At 39.6% G+C, this 17,165-nt stretch overlaps 1 protein-coding gene across 4 annotated transcripts in view; it reads right to left on the reverse strand.

The window, feature by feature from the left end:
• AGGF1 (angiogenic factor with G-patch and FHA domains 1) overlaps positions 1 to 6,752 on the reverse strand; it is a 59,897-nt gene extending 53,145 nt beyond the window's left edge. For all 4 annotated transcript variants that reach the window (XR_004283935.1, XM_032335908.1, XM_032335909.1 and 1 more), the window contains exons 1-4: positions 6,160 to 6,752; positions 3,168 to 3,270; positions 1,977 to 2,185; positions 239 to 403 (exon numbers count right to left, since the gene is read on the reverse strand). Coding sequence is in view for 3 of the 4 variants with exons in the window: in XM_032335908.1 (XP_032191799.1) it covers positions 239 to 403; positions 1,977 to 2,185; positions 3,168 to 3,270; positions 6,160 to 6,369 (687 nt within the window). In the remaining variant the exon portion in view is untranslated. The remainder of the gene's footprint in view (positions 1 to 238; positions 404 to 1,976; positions 2,186 to 3,167; positions 3,271 to 6,159) is intronic.
• Between the last annotated feature and the right edge of the window lie 10,413 nt (positions 6,753 to 17,165).

Below are 17,165 nucleotides of genomic sequence, written 5' to 3' on the forward strand. Positions count from 1 at the left end.
ACATATAAAAGACTAGCTCTTTCTCAAGTATTAATCTATAACAATCACAATTAACTTATTTAATTAAAAACACAGAAGTATAGCTTCATAAGCTATTTTATAATTCTTTACTCATGTCAAATACCTTTGAATCAAATATAATTTTTCAATGCAGTTTCCTGCCTTTCTTAATTCAGTTTAGGGTTTAATACTTGATATCAAGCAACAAGTACAACATTAAACACCCCAACATACTTACAGAATCATAATAGAAACCAGTGCTGTGATCAAAATACAGTCCAGTGTTCTCATCATAACTAAATCCAGTCTGAGACACAGCAGCTTCTGCTGCAGCTCTCAAACTTTCAGCTAATGAAGAACCTTCTAAGGATGTATCTTCTGCTGCTAATACAGATGCTGGCTCCTAGGTAAGACATATTCATGTCAAATAAGACAAAAACTTCCTTTTATTACTTTAAAAGCAGAATTAAAAACAATAAATACACTTAAAACAATTTTAAACAAGACTTCAACTTCTGCAATGGAAAGAGATGGCTATCAACTGCAGTTTGGTTCACTTTAAAAAAATAATTACTAGTCTTTGGGACGCCTGGGTGGCTCAACTGGTTAAGCAGCTGCCTTCGGCTCAGGTGATCCCAGCGTCCTGGGATCGAGTCCCACATCGGGCTCCTTGCTCCGCAGGGAGCCTGCTTCTCCCTCTGACTTTGTCTTCCACTCTGTCTGCCTGTGCTCGCTCTCGCTCGCTCTCTCTCTGACAAATAAATAAATAAAATCTTTAAAAATAAAAAAAAATTAAAAAAAAAATAAAAAATAATTACTAGTCTTTAATTCAATTCTAACCTAGTTTTGAAAACATTAAAATTGAGTGTGTGACCACTACTCAAAAACAGATACCTGATACCATAAGATAGCTATCTACAAAATAAAGACCATGAAATATTCTTTAAGAATAACTACAGGTGGGGCGCCTGGGTGGCTCAGTGGGTTAAAGCCTCTGCCTTTGGCTCAGGTCATGGTCTCGGGTCCTGGGATCGAGGCCTGCATCAGGCTCTCTGCTCTGCCTACTTGTGATCTCCTTCTGTCAAATAAATAAATAAATAATCTTAAAAAAAAGAAAGAAAGAAAGAAAGAAAAAGGAATAACTACAGGTTCAGGGGCCTCTGGGTGACTCTGTTGGTTAAGCATCTGTCTTTGACTCCGGTCGGGATCGAGCCCATCAGGTTCCCTATTCACTGGGGAGTCTGCTTCTCCCTCTCTGTCTGCCCCTTTGCCCTTCTTTGTGCTCTCTCTCTCTCCCTCTCAAAATAAATAAATAAAATCTTTAGAAAAAAAAAAGAATAATTACAGGTTCAAAGGGAAAAAAAACTTTAAAAAGAGAGATGGAGGAAAAAGCTATAGGTAATGTGAGATATCACACACTAATAAGTTATACTGGATCTTGGGATCCTGGAATTACTGAGATCCTGGTTCAAATAAATTAAAGAAATAACTTTATATGACACTCAGGCAACAATGGCAAGATATCTGACATAAATTAAGCATTAAAAAAATTTTAAAATGGGGCACCAGGCTGGATTAGCTGGTGGAATGTGCAACTCTTAATCTTGGGGTTGTGAGTTTGAGCCCCAATTTTGGATGGAGAGATTACTAAAAAATTAAAATCTTGAAAAAAAAATTACTATGAATATGATACTATGGCTCTTGCCCAAATTTTTTGGTTGAGCGAAAATACAGTGACAAATTCTTTTAGTTTATACATATCATTAATTTTTAGAACACAACAGAGTAGAAAAACAATTTTACTTATTAATAAATTCTGACTTTTTTCCTAAAAACTGTAATATTCACTTTACCATTATATGCAGGATGTTTATAAGCCTTGTACACATTGTGGACTAAAGAAGTCTCTTTTTTTTATATAACAATAAACAACACAGTCTTGGGCATCAAGGGTTTCATGCTAAGCATCTTATTACCTGTGAATTTGAATTTGAGGCAAAATGGTCCTCTTCTGCACATTTAACATGTTCTGTTATATCAGCACCAGCATAAGCATCATTTTCTATTTGTGACTGATCTTCAGAATTAAAAGTGGAAGCTTCGATATCCTGATCTTGCTGAACTGAGAGTTCAGTCACTTTATTTGGAAGACTGACATCCTTATAGTATGTCTGATAATAATAATCTGTAGCAAAAGTAAATTAGGTGATATCATATTAGAAAAATGTATATAAGGAGAAATTAATTCCAAACTACCAGCACTGAACATAAAACAGCACACAATGCTAACATATCATATTTTCACAACTGTATCCGATTTAACAGAATAAATGGATGGTGCAGATAAACTGGCAGAGTATTTATCTTTGATCCTAACATCATCTTCAGTACCATAGCTATTAATTAAAAGTTAAAAAAACGGTAGATTTGGATTTTCCATAGCAAGGATATAAATGAAAACAGGTAAATAGGTTGTGTTCTTTTAAAAAAAAAAAAGGGACAACTCTTAATTTCTAATCACATACTACCTGAATACTATTGCATTACCAAATGACCAAAAAACCCGAGTGGTTTTTTTCTGTCATATTTCTCTTATGGTGACTTTTAAAAAAATGTATCATACAAATATGTAATGTTAGCAATAATGCTGTGTTTAACAATTTAGTTAAATTACATACTGATTAAAATAGGGCAAAACTTAATGGGAAGATCATTTCTTCTGATCCCTATTTCTTAAAACTCAGTTGCTCAGTTATTTTGTCTCACAATGCCACTCATGAGGTCATGGCTGTGAGCTCATCACTACCATAAGGGCCTAAGACACTGACACTGAACAAAATGCTAAGTGGAATGCATCAACAAGAAAACACAGGTACCTGGTCCAAGCAAGGCCAGATATGAGTAAATGGTTGAGAGCATGGCAAACATTACTCCAGTAATGTGCCCCCCAAAACACATTAGCATTATTATGTATTTATAGAATGACATTTCTATTTTCCCGCCAGAAGAACATAGAGATTATCTGAAAATACCAAATCGTATGAAAAGTCAACATAACAATTCTCAGATTTATCTAGATGTATGTCTATTTTAAGTTTAAGGAAAACTGCACCTTATCATGATGTGAACGTAACAGCACTAAGATATCTTCACTATAAGCCGAATACCTGAGATTGACCAAGCAGGATGGTTCTCTGTTTGTACTTCTACATCAGACTTCTTATTGTCTTCATTTCTCCCACAATGGAGTATTTTACTGAGCTCTTCTACCTAAAAGAAAACAAGGTCTTTAGGAAAATAGATCACTTAGCAATCTAATAATATACACACCATTCTCCTGAAATTACAATAATTATTTTTCTTGGTTGAAGTTTTAGAGAAGTACCAAAGCAGCTCATTTCCTTTTCAGAAAAATTAAAAATAGTGTAATCTTCTTTCTTTCACCTTTCACATTTGTAGAGGGAAATATTTTTCTTCTTATACTCTCTTGCTAAACCTCAAAAAAGTCCCTCCAAAATGAATTTAGATGAACTAAATTAAAAGGACTTTGTGGGCGCCTGGGTGGCTCAGTGGGTTAAGCCGCTGCCCTCGGCTCAGGTCATGATCTCAGGGTCCTGGGATCGAGTCCCGCATCGGGCTCTCTGCTCAGCAGGGAGCCTGCTTCCTCCTCTCTCTCTCTGCCTGCCTCTCTGCCTACTTGTAATCTCTCTCTGTCAAATAAATAAATAAAATAAAATCTTTAAAAAAAAAAAAAAATAAATAAAAGGACTTTGTGAAGGCGATCCCTTACTTCTAACAGTAAGAATGTTTTATACAAAAATTTTAATCCGCAGGGATTCCTAAAGAATTAGTTTAAAAAACCATTAATTCTAATTCATAAAATTATCTAATATCATTCAGTGTCCTCCACCGGGAATTACCTATTCACTTAAATATGTTAATACTCACTTGTATGCTTTAATGCACTTTTTTTTTTCTTTAAACAAAAGCCAGTAGTCATAGGCCTAAACAACTGCAGTGGAAGGGAAGAGAGGTGACTACCTCAGAAGGGCCATCTGTCTTCCCTGTGCCTCACTGAATGCCAGGGCCAGAACAACAGTGTGGAAATACCCACAAGCAGATGAAGAGCAACACCACAAATACCCTTCATTCAGAAAGATCTTGGCGTGAGGCAATGTCTACTACAGGCATGAAACTAAATCAAAAACCAAGCTTTTAAATAGTTAATAACACATAAAGCTTAAAAGAAGGAAGGTGGTAAGACTGACTACATACAGATTATCTAGGCACTTCGTTAGTTATCAGATCCTATTAGCACCAGTGCTCAAACTAGAGTGAAGCAAGCAAGGCACCTAGAGCACAAAGTTTAAGGAGGCACTCATTCTCAGCTTCTCACAAGAAGAGGGTCTGTATCAGAGAATGAGTACTCCTTACATTTTTTGCCCTGGGTTACTGATTGCCTTGCCCCAGTCCTGGCTCTAGCTACTACCACTATAACTATAAACTTGGTGATTTATTTAATATCTCCCTACCTGCTAGGCACTAAACAGTACTCTGGATAACCTCTCACTAACTCTTCCAAACTTCTTACAGAATAGTAGCCCTAATCACCATTTTACATGAGAAACCCGAAGAGACAAAGTAATTTGCCCAAAGTTCTTCAGAGTCCAAAACCTGTTTTTCTATCAGCTCTCCGTCAATTCCCAAGCCACCTTTTTACCAGGTGTTTTACAGGTAAAATAATATTCAGTGATCTGAGATAACAGTTAACTAACCTATGCCCACCACCAAAGGAGGCTCACTAAGAAGAGGGTAAAGAGGAGTTACTACTATCACCAGTAGGGTCAAGGCTTTTTATGCATTTCAATTTTTATATTAGACCACTATCAAATTCACACTAATAAAAAAATGCTGGCTCTTCAAAGACTAGCAACAATGTTCTCTTTTAGATCTTTAGATTAAAAATTTGGAGGGGCGCCTGGGTGACTCAGTCCGTTAACTGTCTGCCTTTGGCTCAGGACATGATGCCAGGGTCCTGGGATCTAGCCTCACATCGGGCTCCCTGCTCAACGGGAGTCTGCTTCTCCCTCTGCCACTCCCCCTGCTTGTGCTCTCTCACTCTCTGTCAAATAAGTAAATAAAATCTTAAAAAAAAAAAAAAAAGAATTATAAAAAGGTTTTTAAAAAGGAATTTTAAATATTTTGCTTGCCCTTCCTCATGATAGTTTAGCCAAGAACTCCTAGCACAGTCCTTGTGCATTCATTGTAAGAGTTCAAGAACTAGTTATTGAGTAAAGAAATATTTTCTATAACATCATATTAACATCTATACAACAGACAAAATGCACTACATCTCAGCAGTTGTTTTCATAGATCATTTGATAACAAAGCATAATAAAGTTTGCCAGTTTTTCAGTATACAACCTTTATGTGCAGTTTTAGGAAATATTACAATATATTACAAAGGACTACACAACAGTTTACATTAATAATTACAGGGAAATAACTTGTTGGAAGAGTGTAACTACCCAACAAATCAAGCTGGAAAAAAATATTATGCTCCTTTTTAAAATAAAAAAAAAAAGTGACACTTAAATACTAATCCTTACTCTGTTTTATGAATATGAAATTAACTGATTAGTGTCTCTAACAAAGACAGAGCCCCCTACTTTCACCAGAAAACTCAAGCAGAAAAATAACCTGGCACAAGCATAATGTTCAACAGTTTGTAAAACTCTAAAACCGTTCATGCTTAATCTGATTTAACCTTCACTTGCGTGGTACTAGCACTCTCATTTTATGGACACCCAAGGTTGAGCATCAGTTCACACACCAAGTGTGTAATAAATGGAATTCTGCTCTAAGTCCAGAGCTTTAATATTCCTAATGCCAAAGGAACGTCTCACGTGAGAATGATAAGGGTAAGGTAATGAAGTTCACTTCCCACGAGCAGCTCGCACACTTATCTAAACCCGAGGAACCCGAACTCTTAGGCTAGCTTCAAACGTACTTGGAATTATAATCCAAGTGAACCTTTCTTTCAGAATCTCTATAAAACAGTCCTCGGCCCCTGCCACGGAGCCCTTCCGAAGCTATCAGAGGCTTCGGAGACCTCCTTTTGGGCTGGATGGGGCGCCGGGCTGGGGGCGGACCGCGCACCTGGGTGCGGAGCTCCTGGTTGTTGCTCTCTGCGCTCTGGTACAGCCGTTCCGTGTGATGAAGCAGCTTCTCGATCTCCCGCACCTGCCGCTTGCAGCTCCGCAGCTCGCGTTCCAACTTCTCCACTTTCCGCCTCAGCTGGGCCAGTTCAGGCTCAGGGGAGGGAGGTGACGACGGCGACAATGAAGGCGACGGAGCCTCGGAGGCCATGGGGTCCAGCACAGGGCGGCCCGTGGGCGCGGAGGGACTGCGCTCACGCTGAGGCGGACGCCTGCGGGGCCAAAAGCCATAAGAGAGCGCGGGCAACGAAAGTTGGCCTCAGACCGGCCGGGCCGGACCGGCCCCTGGCCATCACGCCTTGAGACTCCTTGCCTATAGCCTAGAAAGACTGAGGACAATGAACAAGGGGACAGAGGATGCGCCCGGCTCAATCCTCCAGACTTTCAAACGGGGAAACTTTATTGGCAACTACCTTCCCCACCAACCGAAAGACCTGGAAAAACGTTGGAGAAATGGTCGACCCAGAGAAGCGGAGAGCAGAAATTCTCGGAAGCCTCCTGGGCTGAACCGGAAACGAGGGCGCTGGTGATGGGCGGGGCCAAAACCTAAAGGGAAGTTACGGGTACCGGGAAGGGCCTTAAAACACATGCGCAATCTCTCTACCTGAACACTAGGTTACGGCGCGCTTGAAGAGTCTATTTGAAAGCGGCTGCCTAACCTTGTGGGTAGTTTTAAGGTCGCTGCCTCTGGTCTTGGGTTTTTGCACTTGCCTGTGTGGGGGAGCAAGAATTCCTGTCTCCTCCAAGGTCCTTCTAGCTGCACGAAGAATCAGATTTACGAGACAGATTAACAGAGAAAAATAAAAGTTAATACGCATAGGTATGAGGAACTACACATAGACATGAAAATTCCAAAGATAGGCACAATGAGGTATATATGTCATTCTGAACTAAAAAGGAAGTAGGAGTCTGGGACTTCAGATGAAAGAATGCACTTTGCGATAAGATGAGCAGATGTAAAATAAAATAAAATAAAAAAGTTGAGCAGATGTTTGGTAATTAGATGTTTGCCTTATCATACAGATGGCTCACTCAGATAAAATTTATCTGAATAACAGTCATTCTGGGAAAGACCCCGATTTAGATTCTTCTGTGTGGTTGAGGGAGGACAAAAGTTTCTCTTGAGCCCTCAGAGTCTAAAGCAATTTAAGCTTGAGATAATCCACAAGCCAAAGTGTCACATGAGGGGGAAAGTGTCCTATCCTGTACCCCTTCACCTACTAGCAAAAAGTTTCCACACTTTTTGCAGAGTTCACTTTGCAGTTCTTCATTTTATAGCACTCTGTAGATGAGAACGCTGAAACTCCAAAAATAATTTGTCAAGATTTATAGAGATAATGCTAGATCGGGACTAAAACATAGTTTTCTGATGCTCTACTTATTTACCATTTCTGTTGATTTGGTGAGTTTTGGCCCCCAGGAAATAAAAGCAGATTCATTAGTTCTGAGGTGAAGAGGGGATCATTCCCAGTGGGAAAATAAACATCTAGATTCTGTGGAAATAGAAGCAAAAAATGCTCTGGTTCCGCGGATTTTTTTGGTATTTCAGCTGTGTGGAACTGGCATCTGTTCACCAGGCTTTAAACTGATGAGGGCCTCTTGAAACATTTTTCCTTCACCAAGGTCAATTAGAATTACAGCCTGAGATGCTGTGCCTGAGAACTATGGAAGTCAGCGCCTATGCCTTGCCAGTCCCTTCCCAGGGTCCAGCACAGTGCCTGTCACAGAGCAAGTATCCTTAAGTGTTTGCTGAACACAGCCAAACAAAAGAATCATGTTTGGTTTCCCAGTTCAGCATGCTTTCTGTCATTTGCCCACATCTTCAGTCACAGGCAGTGAGTTCTGCAATAGGGATCTCCCTTTTCTCAGTCCTGCACACATTATACGTTGGTCCCTAAGAGCACTTTTACAAGGCACCCAGTGACAAGGCAACAGTAATCTAGTAATGAAAGGATGTTTAGTGAGAAGATATAGCATGTCTTCCCTGATGTAAAATAGACACGTGCTGGAAAAAAAAAATTCAGACTTACCTTAGTTTAATTCAAACTTACTTTACCTTAATGCATTTTGACTCTAGCCAAGAACTTATCAAAACCTCTTAAAGTAAAAACTCTATTTTTCTCCACCTTTGGGGCGTAAGAAATCCCATCAATAAATACCATCTATGAGGTAACTTTAAGATAGAGTGTACTTTCTAGGTCCTCTTTTTATAGATGAAAAATTTCAAGTTTTAACTATTATCAAATGAATAAATAAATACTTATTAGCTACTACTTGAAAAAGTGTTTCTTTGGGTTGTCTTAGAAGTAATCCATTTAAGCCTAGATTCTGGCCTCATCATGCTACTGTCTATAACCTCTGGCCATTAGTCTTGAAGAAAAGAATGACTGTTAGGGCCGATTTAATGTTAAAACCTGTTTAACTATTAGGGCCTGCTTAGCCAGAGCGACTCCATATTGCCTAGGTAGCCATATTGTTGTTTACATCCACGGACTTCGTTCCGGGAATAAACGCCCCAGTAGTTCCTGGTATGGGTTCCGGGTATCAATTCCGGGAGTAAACGCCTTAACAATAGAAGCCACATACCTTGGGTCTGCAGTTATGCCCTTTAAAACCAGCCTGTGAGATCGGGACCGGGGTCGCTCTCTTCATAGGCGGCCCTGGCTGGTCAGTCTGACTTCTAATGCCTGGCATAGAATAAAGCTTTACATAACTTTCACTTTGTCTCAGTCTCGTTCCTTTGATAAGGGACCCCAACAGTGACTTTCTTTTCTTTCTTTTTTTTTATTTTTAAAGAAAAAAGGGTATGAGGAATTGTGTATCAGGAATTGCATTAAGGTTTGTAATGGCAGTTAGTCTACAATGGCTTATTAAACAAATTAGGAAGTTATTCTATTACATTAAAGAAGTCCAGAAACAGGCTTCCAGAGCTGGTTTAGTGGCTTCACCAGGTCTTCAGGACTCAGGTTCCATCTGTCTTTGCTCTGCTGATCTCAGAGCATTATTTCCAGCCTACAGGTCAATTCATTGTACAAGAGCATGGGACAAGAAGACTTTCCCATGTGGTGTCTGGCTGGCTCAGTAGAGCATGTGACTCTTGATCTCAGGTCTGTGAGTTCAAGCCCCATATTAGGTGTAGAGATTAATTAAAATCTTTAAAAAAAAAAAAAAAAAAGGACTTTTCCAAAGCCCTATTCAATGACTTCTGTTTATAACTCAATACCCACCCTTGTTATGAGTGTGACTGGGAATAGTGTGTTTGTGCGTGTGTGTGTGTGTGTGTGTTTGTCTAAGTTGAACACATTACTCCCAATAATAAGGGGTTCTATAAATATGGAAGAGAGGGGAAATGCCTGGTGAGCAGGTGAACAGCAGTTTTTGCCAGAGAGGTTTCAGATCAAAAGTGACTTAGTATAGTGGGCAGGGCCAGTGCCCTAGAGAAGCAAACTACCTGACACTCTTCACAATTTGCTTTTGTTTCTGTGATATTTTTTCTTAGTTATTATTTTGTACCTCAGACTGCAGTCATAGTTTCTAGTTCACAACATATTTTCAACATTGGCTCATGAATGGCTCCTCTATTTTTTTGTTTTGGTTTATACCCCCAGTATAAACCAAATTGGTCTATACCGCTAGTCTCCATGCCCATCACCTCCTTTCTGCCAATGGACACCCACTTTTACATGTCTGCTGTATGTCTTTAAATATAAATTTACCCTTATATGTTTTATGTGTATTCATTTAACATAAATAGTATTTGGGAATTTTTTTAAGGTTTTATTTATTTGTCAGAGAGAGAGCGTGCACACAAGCAGGGGGAGCAGCAGGCAGAGGGAGAAGCAGGCTCCCCGCTGAGCAAGGAGCCTGATGCGGGACTTGATCCCAGGACTCTGGGATCATGACCTGAGCTGAAGGCAGATACTTAACCCACTAAGCCACCCAGGCAGCCCTGGTGTTTGGTTTTAAATCTTATGCTCTTTCTTATTTTTTCCACAGTAAAAGGATGTTCATAAAATTCATATGTATTGCTATATATACATCTAAGTGCTGCATAGTATTCCAAAGTGTAAGTACACCACAATTAATTTATCCACTAGCTTTCAACCTCTAAGTTATCTCCAACTGAGATATCCATTATTCTCCATTGATACAACAATGAAAACCCTTATTCATTCTACTTTATAGGCCTGTGCATTCATTTCTTTGGAATATGTAACAAGGGACGTGACCTCTGGTTCCTAAGGCAAACATTTAATTTCACTCTATTCCACTAGGCTGCTTTCCAGAATGGCTGTACGTTCCCTTCACTAGAGAGGCAGAATCTCCCTTCCACCTTTGAAGCTGGGTTTGGCCAAGTGATTTGCTTTGGCCAGTTGAATGAGGTGATTTCCAGAGCAGTAGACCAGTTCTGAGCCTACATCTCAAGAGGTCCCAGGATTTCTGCTTGCTTTCTTGAATTTCTTCTATTGCCATGAGAAGAACACGCTTAGGTATGTCTGTTGGTCTTAAATGGGTAAATGACACGTGGAACAGAACCGTTCCAGCTGAGCTGACCCAGCTCTGCAGCCTACAGTGGAGGTTCTAAGAAACCCTCAGACAGTCAGCAATCCCAATGGAGATCAGCCAGCCACCACCTCACCCCAGGCTTGGAAGAAATAACAAATGATGTTTACTGGAAGTTTAGGGGTATTTTTTATGTAACAATAACTGATACTCAACCTGATCTAGAGGCACTCCAGGACTCTGTGAGTTTCAGCAGGCCAAGTACCAGGGATAGTCCTATATTCTACAACAGAGGAATATTGTCAATTAAATAAAACCTGATTTACATCCAATTTCTTTTAGAATGTCATCAATTCTACATTTAATGAACATTCACCTGTCATAATTTATGTTGGATCCAATGGGTGGCCAATACTCTCCTACCTGATACTACTATTTGATGTCACATGAGAATATCCGGGGAGCCATGGCGTTTCAATAGTTCTGATTTATTGCCCTGTATTACTTTTGGTCAATTGACCATTACCTGTTTCCTTCCCCTGGAGACCTAAGGAAAGAATGGGTGGGTGTAACCCTAAAGCACTGGAGCGATGATGGTAAGGGGAGGAAGCCAAAGGAAACAAGGCAAGCCCCTCTTCTCCACCCCTAGCTGAAATACTTAGTTTTGCACTTTCATTTTAGAATTGTACAATGAATTTTAAAATTACTGTATTGTAAATTTTCCCATGCTATCCCCTGACACACACATCCCCAATATTAAGAATGCTGACTCCCTGAGGGATTCTATCTCCACTGGACTTATTCGAGGCCTTCAAGATGCAAAATCAATGCTTTGGACTAGAACAGCACTTTCTCAAACTCTGTGTTGAAGGATCACTTTTTAAAAGTTCCAATTTATTGTGGATTGATACTTCTGTAAAATACCACAAAATCTATGAGTGAATAGCAGAAAATAAGGGATGCCAGAGATGTTGCTGGGTAGTATGAAATGAACCCCCTTGAATATTTAGTATTTCAAGAGATACAAGTTAGAGATTGAATCTCTCATTACTTGGCTACTTGAGCAGTACTTCTTTGAATGCCACTGGTTATCAGGTGAGGAATTCATTAGTATTAAAATTGGATAGAAATTGCAAAAACTAGCAACCATGCATCATTGCTAAATTCTTTTGAAGCTGTTTATCCCTGGTTGGGCCTTTTCTTTTCTTTTTAGATTTATTTATTTGACAGAGAGATCACAAGTAGGCAGAGAGGCAGGCGGGGGTTGGGGGGAGAAGCTGGATCCCCATTGAGCAGAGAGCCCTATGTGGGGCTCAATCCCAGGACCCTGAGACCATGACCTGAGCTGAAGGCAGAGGCTTCCAGATGCCCCTTGGTTGCGCCTTTTAGGCATCCTATAGCATAAAAATCACTCAAGCTAGCTTATGCTGAACAATGTCTAATTATCCAAAGCTGGGAACATGGATAATATCTTTGTCTTGAGACTGAGCCTGTAAGAAACTTTTATTCAAAACGTTAACTTCATTCATTTTCTTACTCCCTCCAAAGATCTTGGGACTTAAATCCTTTCCCAGTTTAATTTTAAAATGTGTTTTTGTGGCAGATTCTGCTAGTCATCAAACCAATAGCCACTCTCTTTACTTCTAGCAAGAAAATCTGAATTTTGTTCAGGGTAACAACACACCTAAGCTGGGCCACCATGTGATGTAGTTATAGTCATTAGAAGTCCAGAGGCAAGGTTCCTGGCAAAGCTATTGGCTTCTAATAAAAAAGGACAGATTCAGCTTTTTGACTCTGTCCTTCTCTTTCTTTTTATTCTTCCTAATTGGAAAATGGATGTTATGGTGGTGGTAGTGCAGCTTCACTGTGATCACGAGGCAATCACAAACATGAACACTGCACCTTAAGAAAAGCAAACTGGAAAGATAGAAGGATCTTGAGATATTGATGATACTGCCTCTAGACTTCCTCTTGGGTAAGAAAAATAAATCCCTTTTAATTAGGTCACGATGTTTGTATTTCTAGTGCATTCAGCCAAATATAAGGCTTAAATGACATAGTCCTTTAACTATATAGAGTAGTTCCTCTATGTGTTAGAGGTCTTCATAATTTTTAATAATCTTATTTTTAAATGAGTTAAGCATTTACTACACTGGTCTCTAGGCACTCTTCATGAAAGTTTCACTCAAGCAATGACTGCTGATAAAATGACGCTAGATCTTAAAACTTCTGAGTTCTTGTTATTGTTTTGTCTACCAATAGAAGATTTGAGAATACACAGGCTTTTTCTTTTGACCATCTTTTGTTTTTCCTCCATGTGACAGGTCTAGGAAAATTTCCAGTTAAGAAACATATCTGGGGACGCCTGGGTGGCTCAGTTGGTTAAGCAGCTGCCTTCGGCTCAGGTCATGATCCCAGTGTCCTGGGATCGAGTCCCACATCGGGCTCCTTGCTCAGCAGGGAGCCTGCTTCTCTGCTTCTCCCTCAGCCTCTGCCTGCCATTCTGTCTGCCTGTGCTCGCTCTCCCCCCTCTCTCTCTGAAGAATAAATAAAATCTTAAAAAAAAAAAAAAAAAAAGAAACATATCTGCTGACTCAGATGAAAGTTTTATACCTTCCAAACTTTTCTCTAGAAGTCAAGTACTAATTAACTGAAGTCCCCAACATTTAATATCTTAAAACTTACTAGAGAGTTCGCAAAGAAATTTTTGTGGATTTTTTCCATCTGATGTGACATAAAATTGTTCCTGGTGTGTTTTGAGGTTTCTGGCTTTTCTTCTTCCCCATTGGTGAATATAAATCAAGAAATGAAGTATCAAAGTTGTAACCAGGGTGGAAAGAGGAGGCTGACTTTGTGTGTGTGTGTGCGCGCGCACGCGCGCACGTGTGTGTGTGTGTGTGCATGCACTTGTATATGTTACAGGGGTTCAAAGTACAAATTGTATTTTGTTCCATTTGCAAATAACTGTTTGATTCAGGCTTTTACAAATGAGTAGTAAAGGGGCACCTGGGTGGCTCAGTCATTAGGCCTCTGCCTTTGGCTCAGGTCATCCCAGGGCCCTGGGATGGAGCTCTGCATCAGGCTCCCCGCCCAGTGGGAAGCCTGCTTCTCCCTCTCCTACTCCCCCTGCTTGTGTTCCCTCTCTTACTGTCTCTGTCCCTCTCTCTCTGTCTCTCTCTCTCTGTCAAATAAATAAATAAAATCTTTAAAAATATATGCAAAGGGCACCTGGGTGGCTCAGTAGGTTAAAGCCTCTGCCTTTGGCTCAGGACATGATCCCAGGGTCCTGGGATCGAGCCCAGCATCAGGCTCTCTGCTCTCTGGAAGGGAGACTGCTTCCTCCTCCTCTCTCTCTCTTTCTCTCTGCCTGCCTCTTTGCTATTTGTGATCTCTGTCTGTCAAATAAATAAATAAAAATATTAAAAAATATATACACATAAAATCTTCAAGATGGGCTTTAAAGGCAAACTCAGGTAAAATCTATTTGTTCAGCAAATATTTATGGAACACCAACTATGTTCCAGGCATGGTGCTGGGCGCTGGGGGTACAATGGTGAATGAAAATAGAGTCAATTCCTTTTCATTTGTAGTCTCATGAGGGAAAGAGACATTTTTCAAGAAATCACATAAAAGTATAATTATAAAATAAGATCACTATACCACTAGAACTGCATCATCCATTGAATGCAATTTGCTTCATAGAACCACAAGTCTAAAAATGTAGTGGACGTTTTCCTTATAGGACAAAATGACTAAAAATGATCAGAGAAAACAGAGTTAGGAATTTAACTTCAGAGAAGGTAAGGAGCCTTAAAAATTAAAAAGACAAGTTTAAGGGCTGTGTTGGGAGCAAGGAGATATTGTTCAAGAAGAGCGAGGCGGGTGGGTCAGAGGAAGGGCCACCACAAAGGCGACTGATGCAGGGCCCAACAACTGCTTGGAAACTGAGCCATCATCACTTGTCGTTTGCCCTTCTTTGATTCAAGGGTGTGTTTCCACCACCTGCACAGGGCGCTCTGATAACTGCCCCCCACCCCGGGATCCATGGGGACTCGATTCCTACTGCATCCTCTCCCATGGATTGCCTAGGAGAACTTGCAGACCACCCCCCTCCCCATTTGGTTGCCCAATGCACACAATACTTCAAGACACCCGGGGACATATAGGATAGGAAGAGGACTGATGGAATTGTGTACTGGACCCCCCCAGTGGAGTTGGGGTAGAGAAGCATTGTACACTTGCACTTAAGGTGGAGGTTGCTGACTGAATGTATCTTTTTTTTTTTAAAGATTTTATTTATTTATTTGACAGAGAGAACTTACAAGTACACTGAGAGGCAGGCAGAGAGAGAGAGAAGGAAGCAGGCTCCCTGCTGAGCAGAGAGCCCGATGCGGGACTCGATCCCAGGACCCTGAGATCATGATCTGAGCCGAAGGCAGCAGCTTAACCCACTGAGCCACCCAGGCGCCCCTGACTGAATGTATCTTGATGCTGGAAGAGCCTTCTTCTTCCCTCCCTGTGGATAGAGCAATAGCTATTAACAATTCTCTTGTAATAATTAAAAATATTTAAGAGTACAAAATAAAATTAAAAATTAAATTAAATTAAAATTTAATGTAATTTAATTAATTTAAATTTAATTTAATTAAAATTAAAATTAACCAAAGGAAGTATTAGAGTCCCAAGAATGCACATTGACCTTCTTGATGTTTTGAGGTAGGGTCTAGACGAGATCCTATCATTTACTGAAATACATATACTTCCAGCTTCACTTGACTTTGTGAGAATTTAATGTGAGATCATAATGAAGGAACATTTACTCACCGAAGTCATGGCATTCATTTGTTGAAACAGCCTCTTAAAGAAAAAGGGCAGATTGTGGGCATAACCACTTCTTTACTATCTTCATATGTAGATCAAACATAGTCATGGTTTTTCATTTGGCATTAAACGTATCCTCATATGACACAGTTATCAACAAATTAAGTTTCATCTGAATATATGCCAAAAACCTAAAAAAGAAACACAAAATTGGGAGTTTATGCAGATCATTAGGGTTACAGAGGACATGACAGTGTAGAATTAACTTGATAAATTAGTGACATGGTATAAAGCAACAGGGACAGGTGTGGGTTAGCAAAGTGACTTTTTAAAAAGATTTTATCTATTTATTTATTTGAAAGAGAGAGACAGCACACATGAGCGGGGGTGGGGGGTGGGGGGCGGGGGATAGGGGTGAGAAGGAGAAACAAGACTCCCTGCTGAGTGCTGAGCCTGATGTGGTCCAACTTGGTCCAGGCGTGGAGCCCTGAGATCACGACCTGAGCTGACGTCAGATGCTTAACCTACCGAACCATCCAGGCGCTCTGTAAAGTAACTTCTAGACAGAGACATGTTAACTGAATTTCAGCTCTGCTACATATTAACTGTGAGACTTTGGGCCAGTTACTTAAGCATACTCATGGTTCAGTTTCCCCATAAGTAAAACAGAGATTAAGTAATACCCTTCACGGAGGACGGTGGGAGGATGAAAAGCAATAATGCGGGTAAAGTGCTAACTCTAGAACCTGGCACATGGTAATATTAATTATTATAATGATTGTTTTCTTTAATAAATGTTTATATAGTGCTTGCTGTGTTGTACCAGACATGTCCAATTATTTTACAAAAATAACTCATTTACATACCATTATGTATATGTAATATATATATGTATATGTATATGTATATATTATGTATGTATGTATGCATTAAGCACTGTGTAGGTATTAACTCATTTCTCATCACAGTCCTGTAGAATAAGTACTATTACTAGCATTATCCCACAATCCTGTGGAATAGGTACCTCCATTTACAGAGGAAGAAATTGCAGCCCAGAGATTAGGTAACTTCATTAAAATAAGAATAAGCCAATTAAATTAATTAAAATAAAATAAATTAAATTAAAATAAGACAATAAGAGTCAGAGCTGGCATTCAAATTCTGATTTCAGGGGGCAATGCTCTTAGCCATATGCCATCAATTCTCTGTACCTTAGCATCATCACCACCATTATCTTAAGCCATAAACTGAATATGATGCACAAGGTATTAATGTGCACGTGTGTGTATACACACACACACACATATATACATATATATTTGTTTATTGATTATTAAATATGGGCTCATTCTAGAAAAGGTAAAGAAAGTCAATAGGACAGGAGCAAGTTGCTGGCTCGGTTGGTAGACCACATGACTCTTGATCTCAGGATTGTAAGTTTGAACCCCATGTTGGATATAGAAATTACTTAAAAATAAAAATAAAAATTTTAAAAAATTATTAGAATAGCCAAAAAAATGTTGGAAAAGAAAACCAAAGCTGGTGGCATCACAATTCCGGACTTCAAGATATATTACAAAGCTATAATCATCAAGACAGTATCTTACTGACCCAAAAACAGAC

The sequence above is a fragment of the Mustela erminea genome, chromosome 3, assembly GCF_009829155.1.
Source record: "Mustela erminea isolate mMusErm1 chromosome 3, mMusErm1.Pri, whole genome shotgun sequence".
NCBI lineage: Eukaryota > Metazoa > Chordata > Mammalia > Carnivora > Mustelidae > Mustela > Mustela erminea.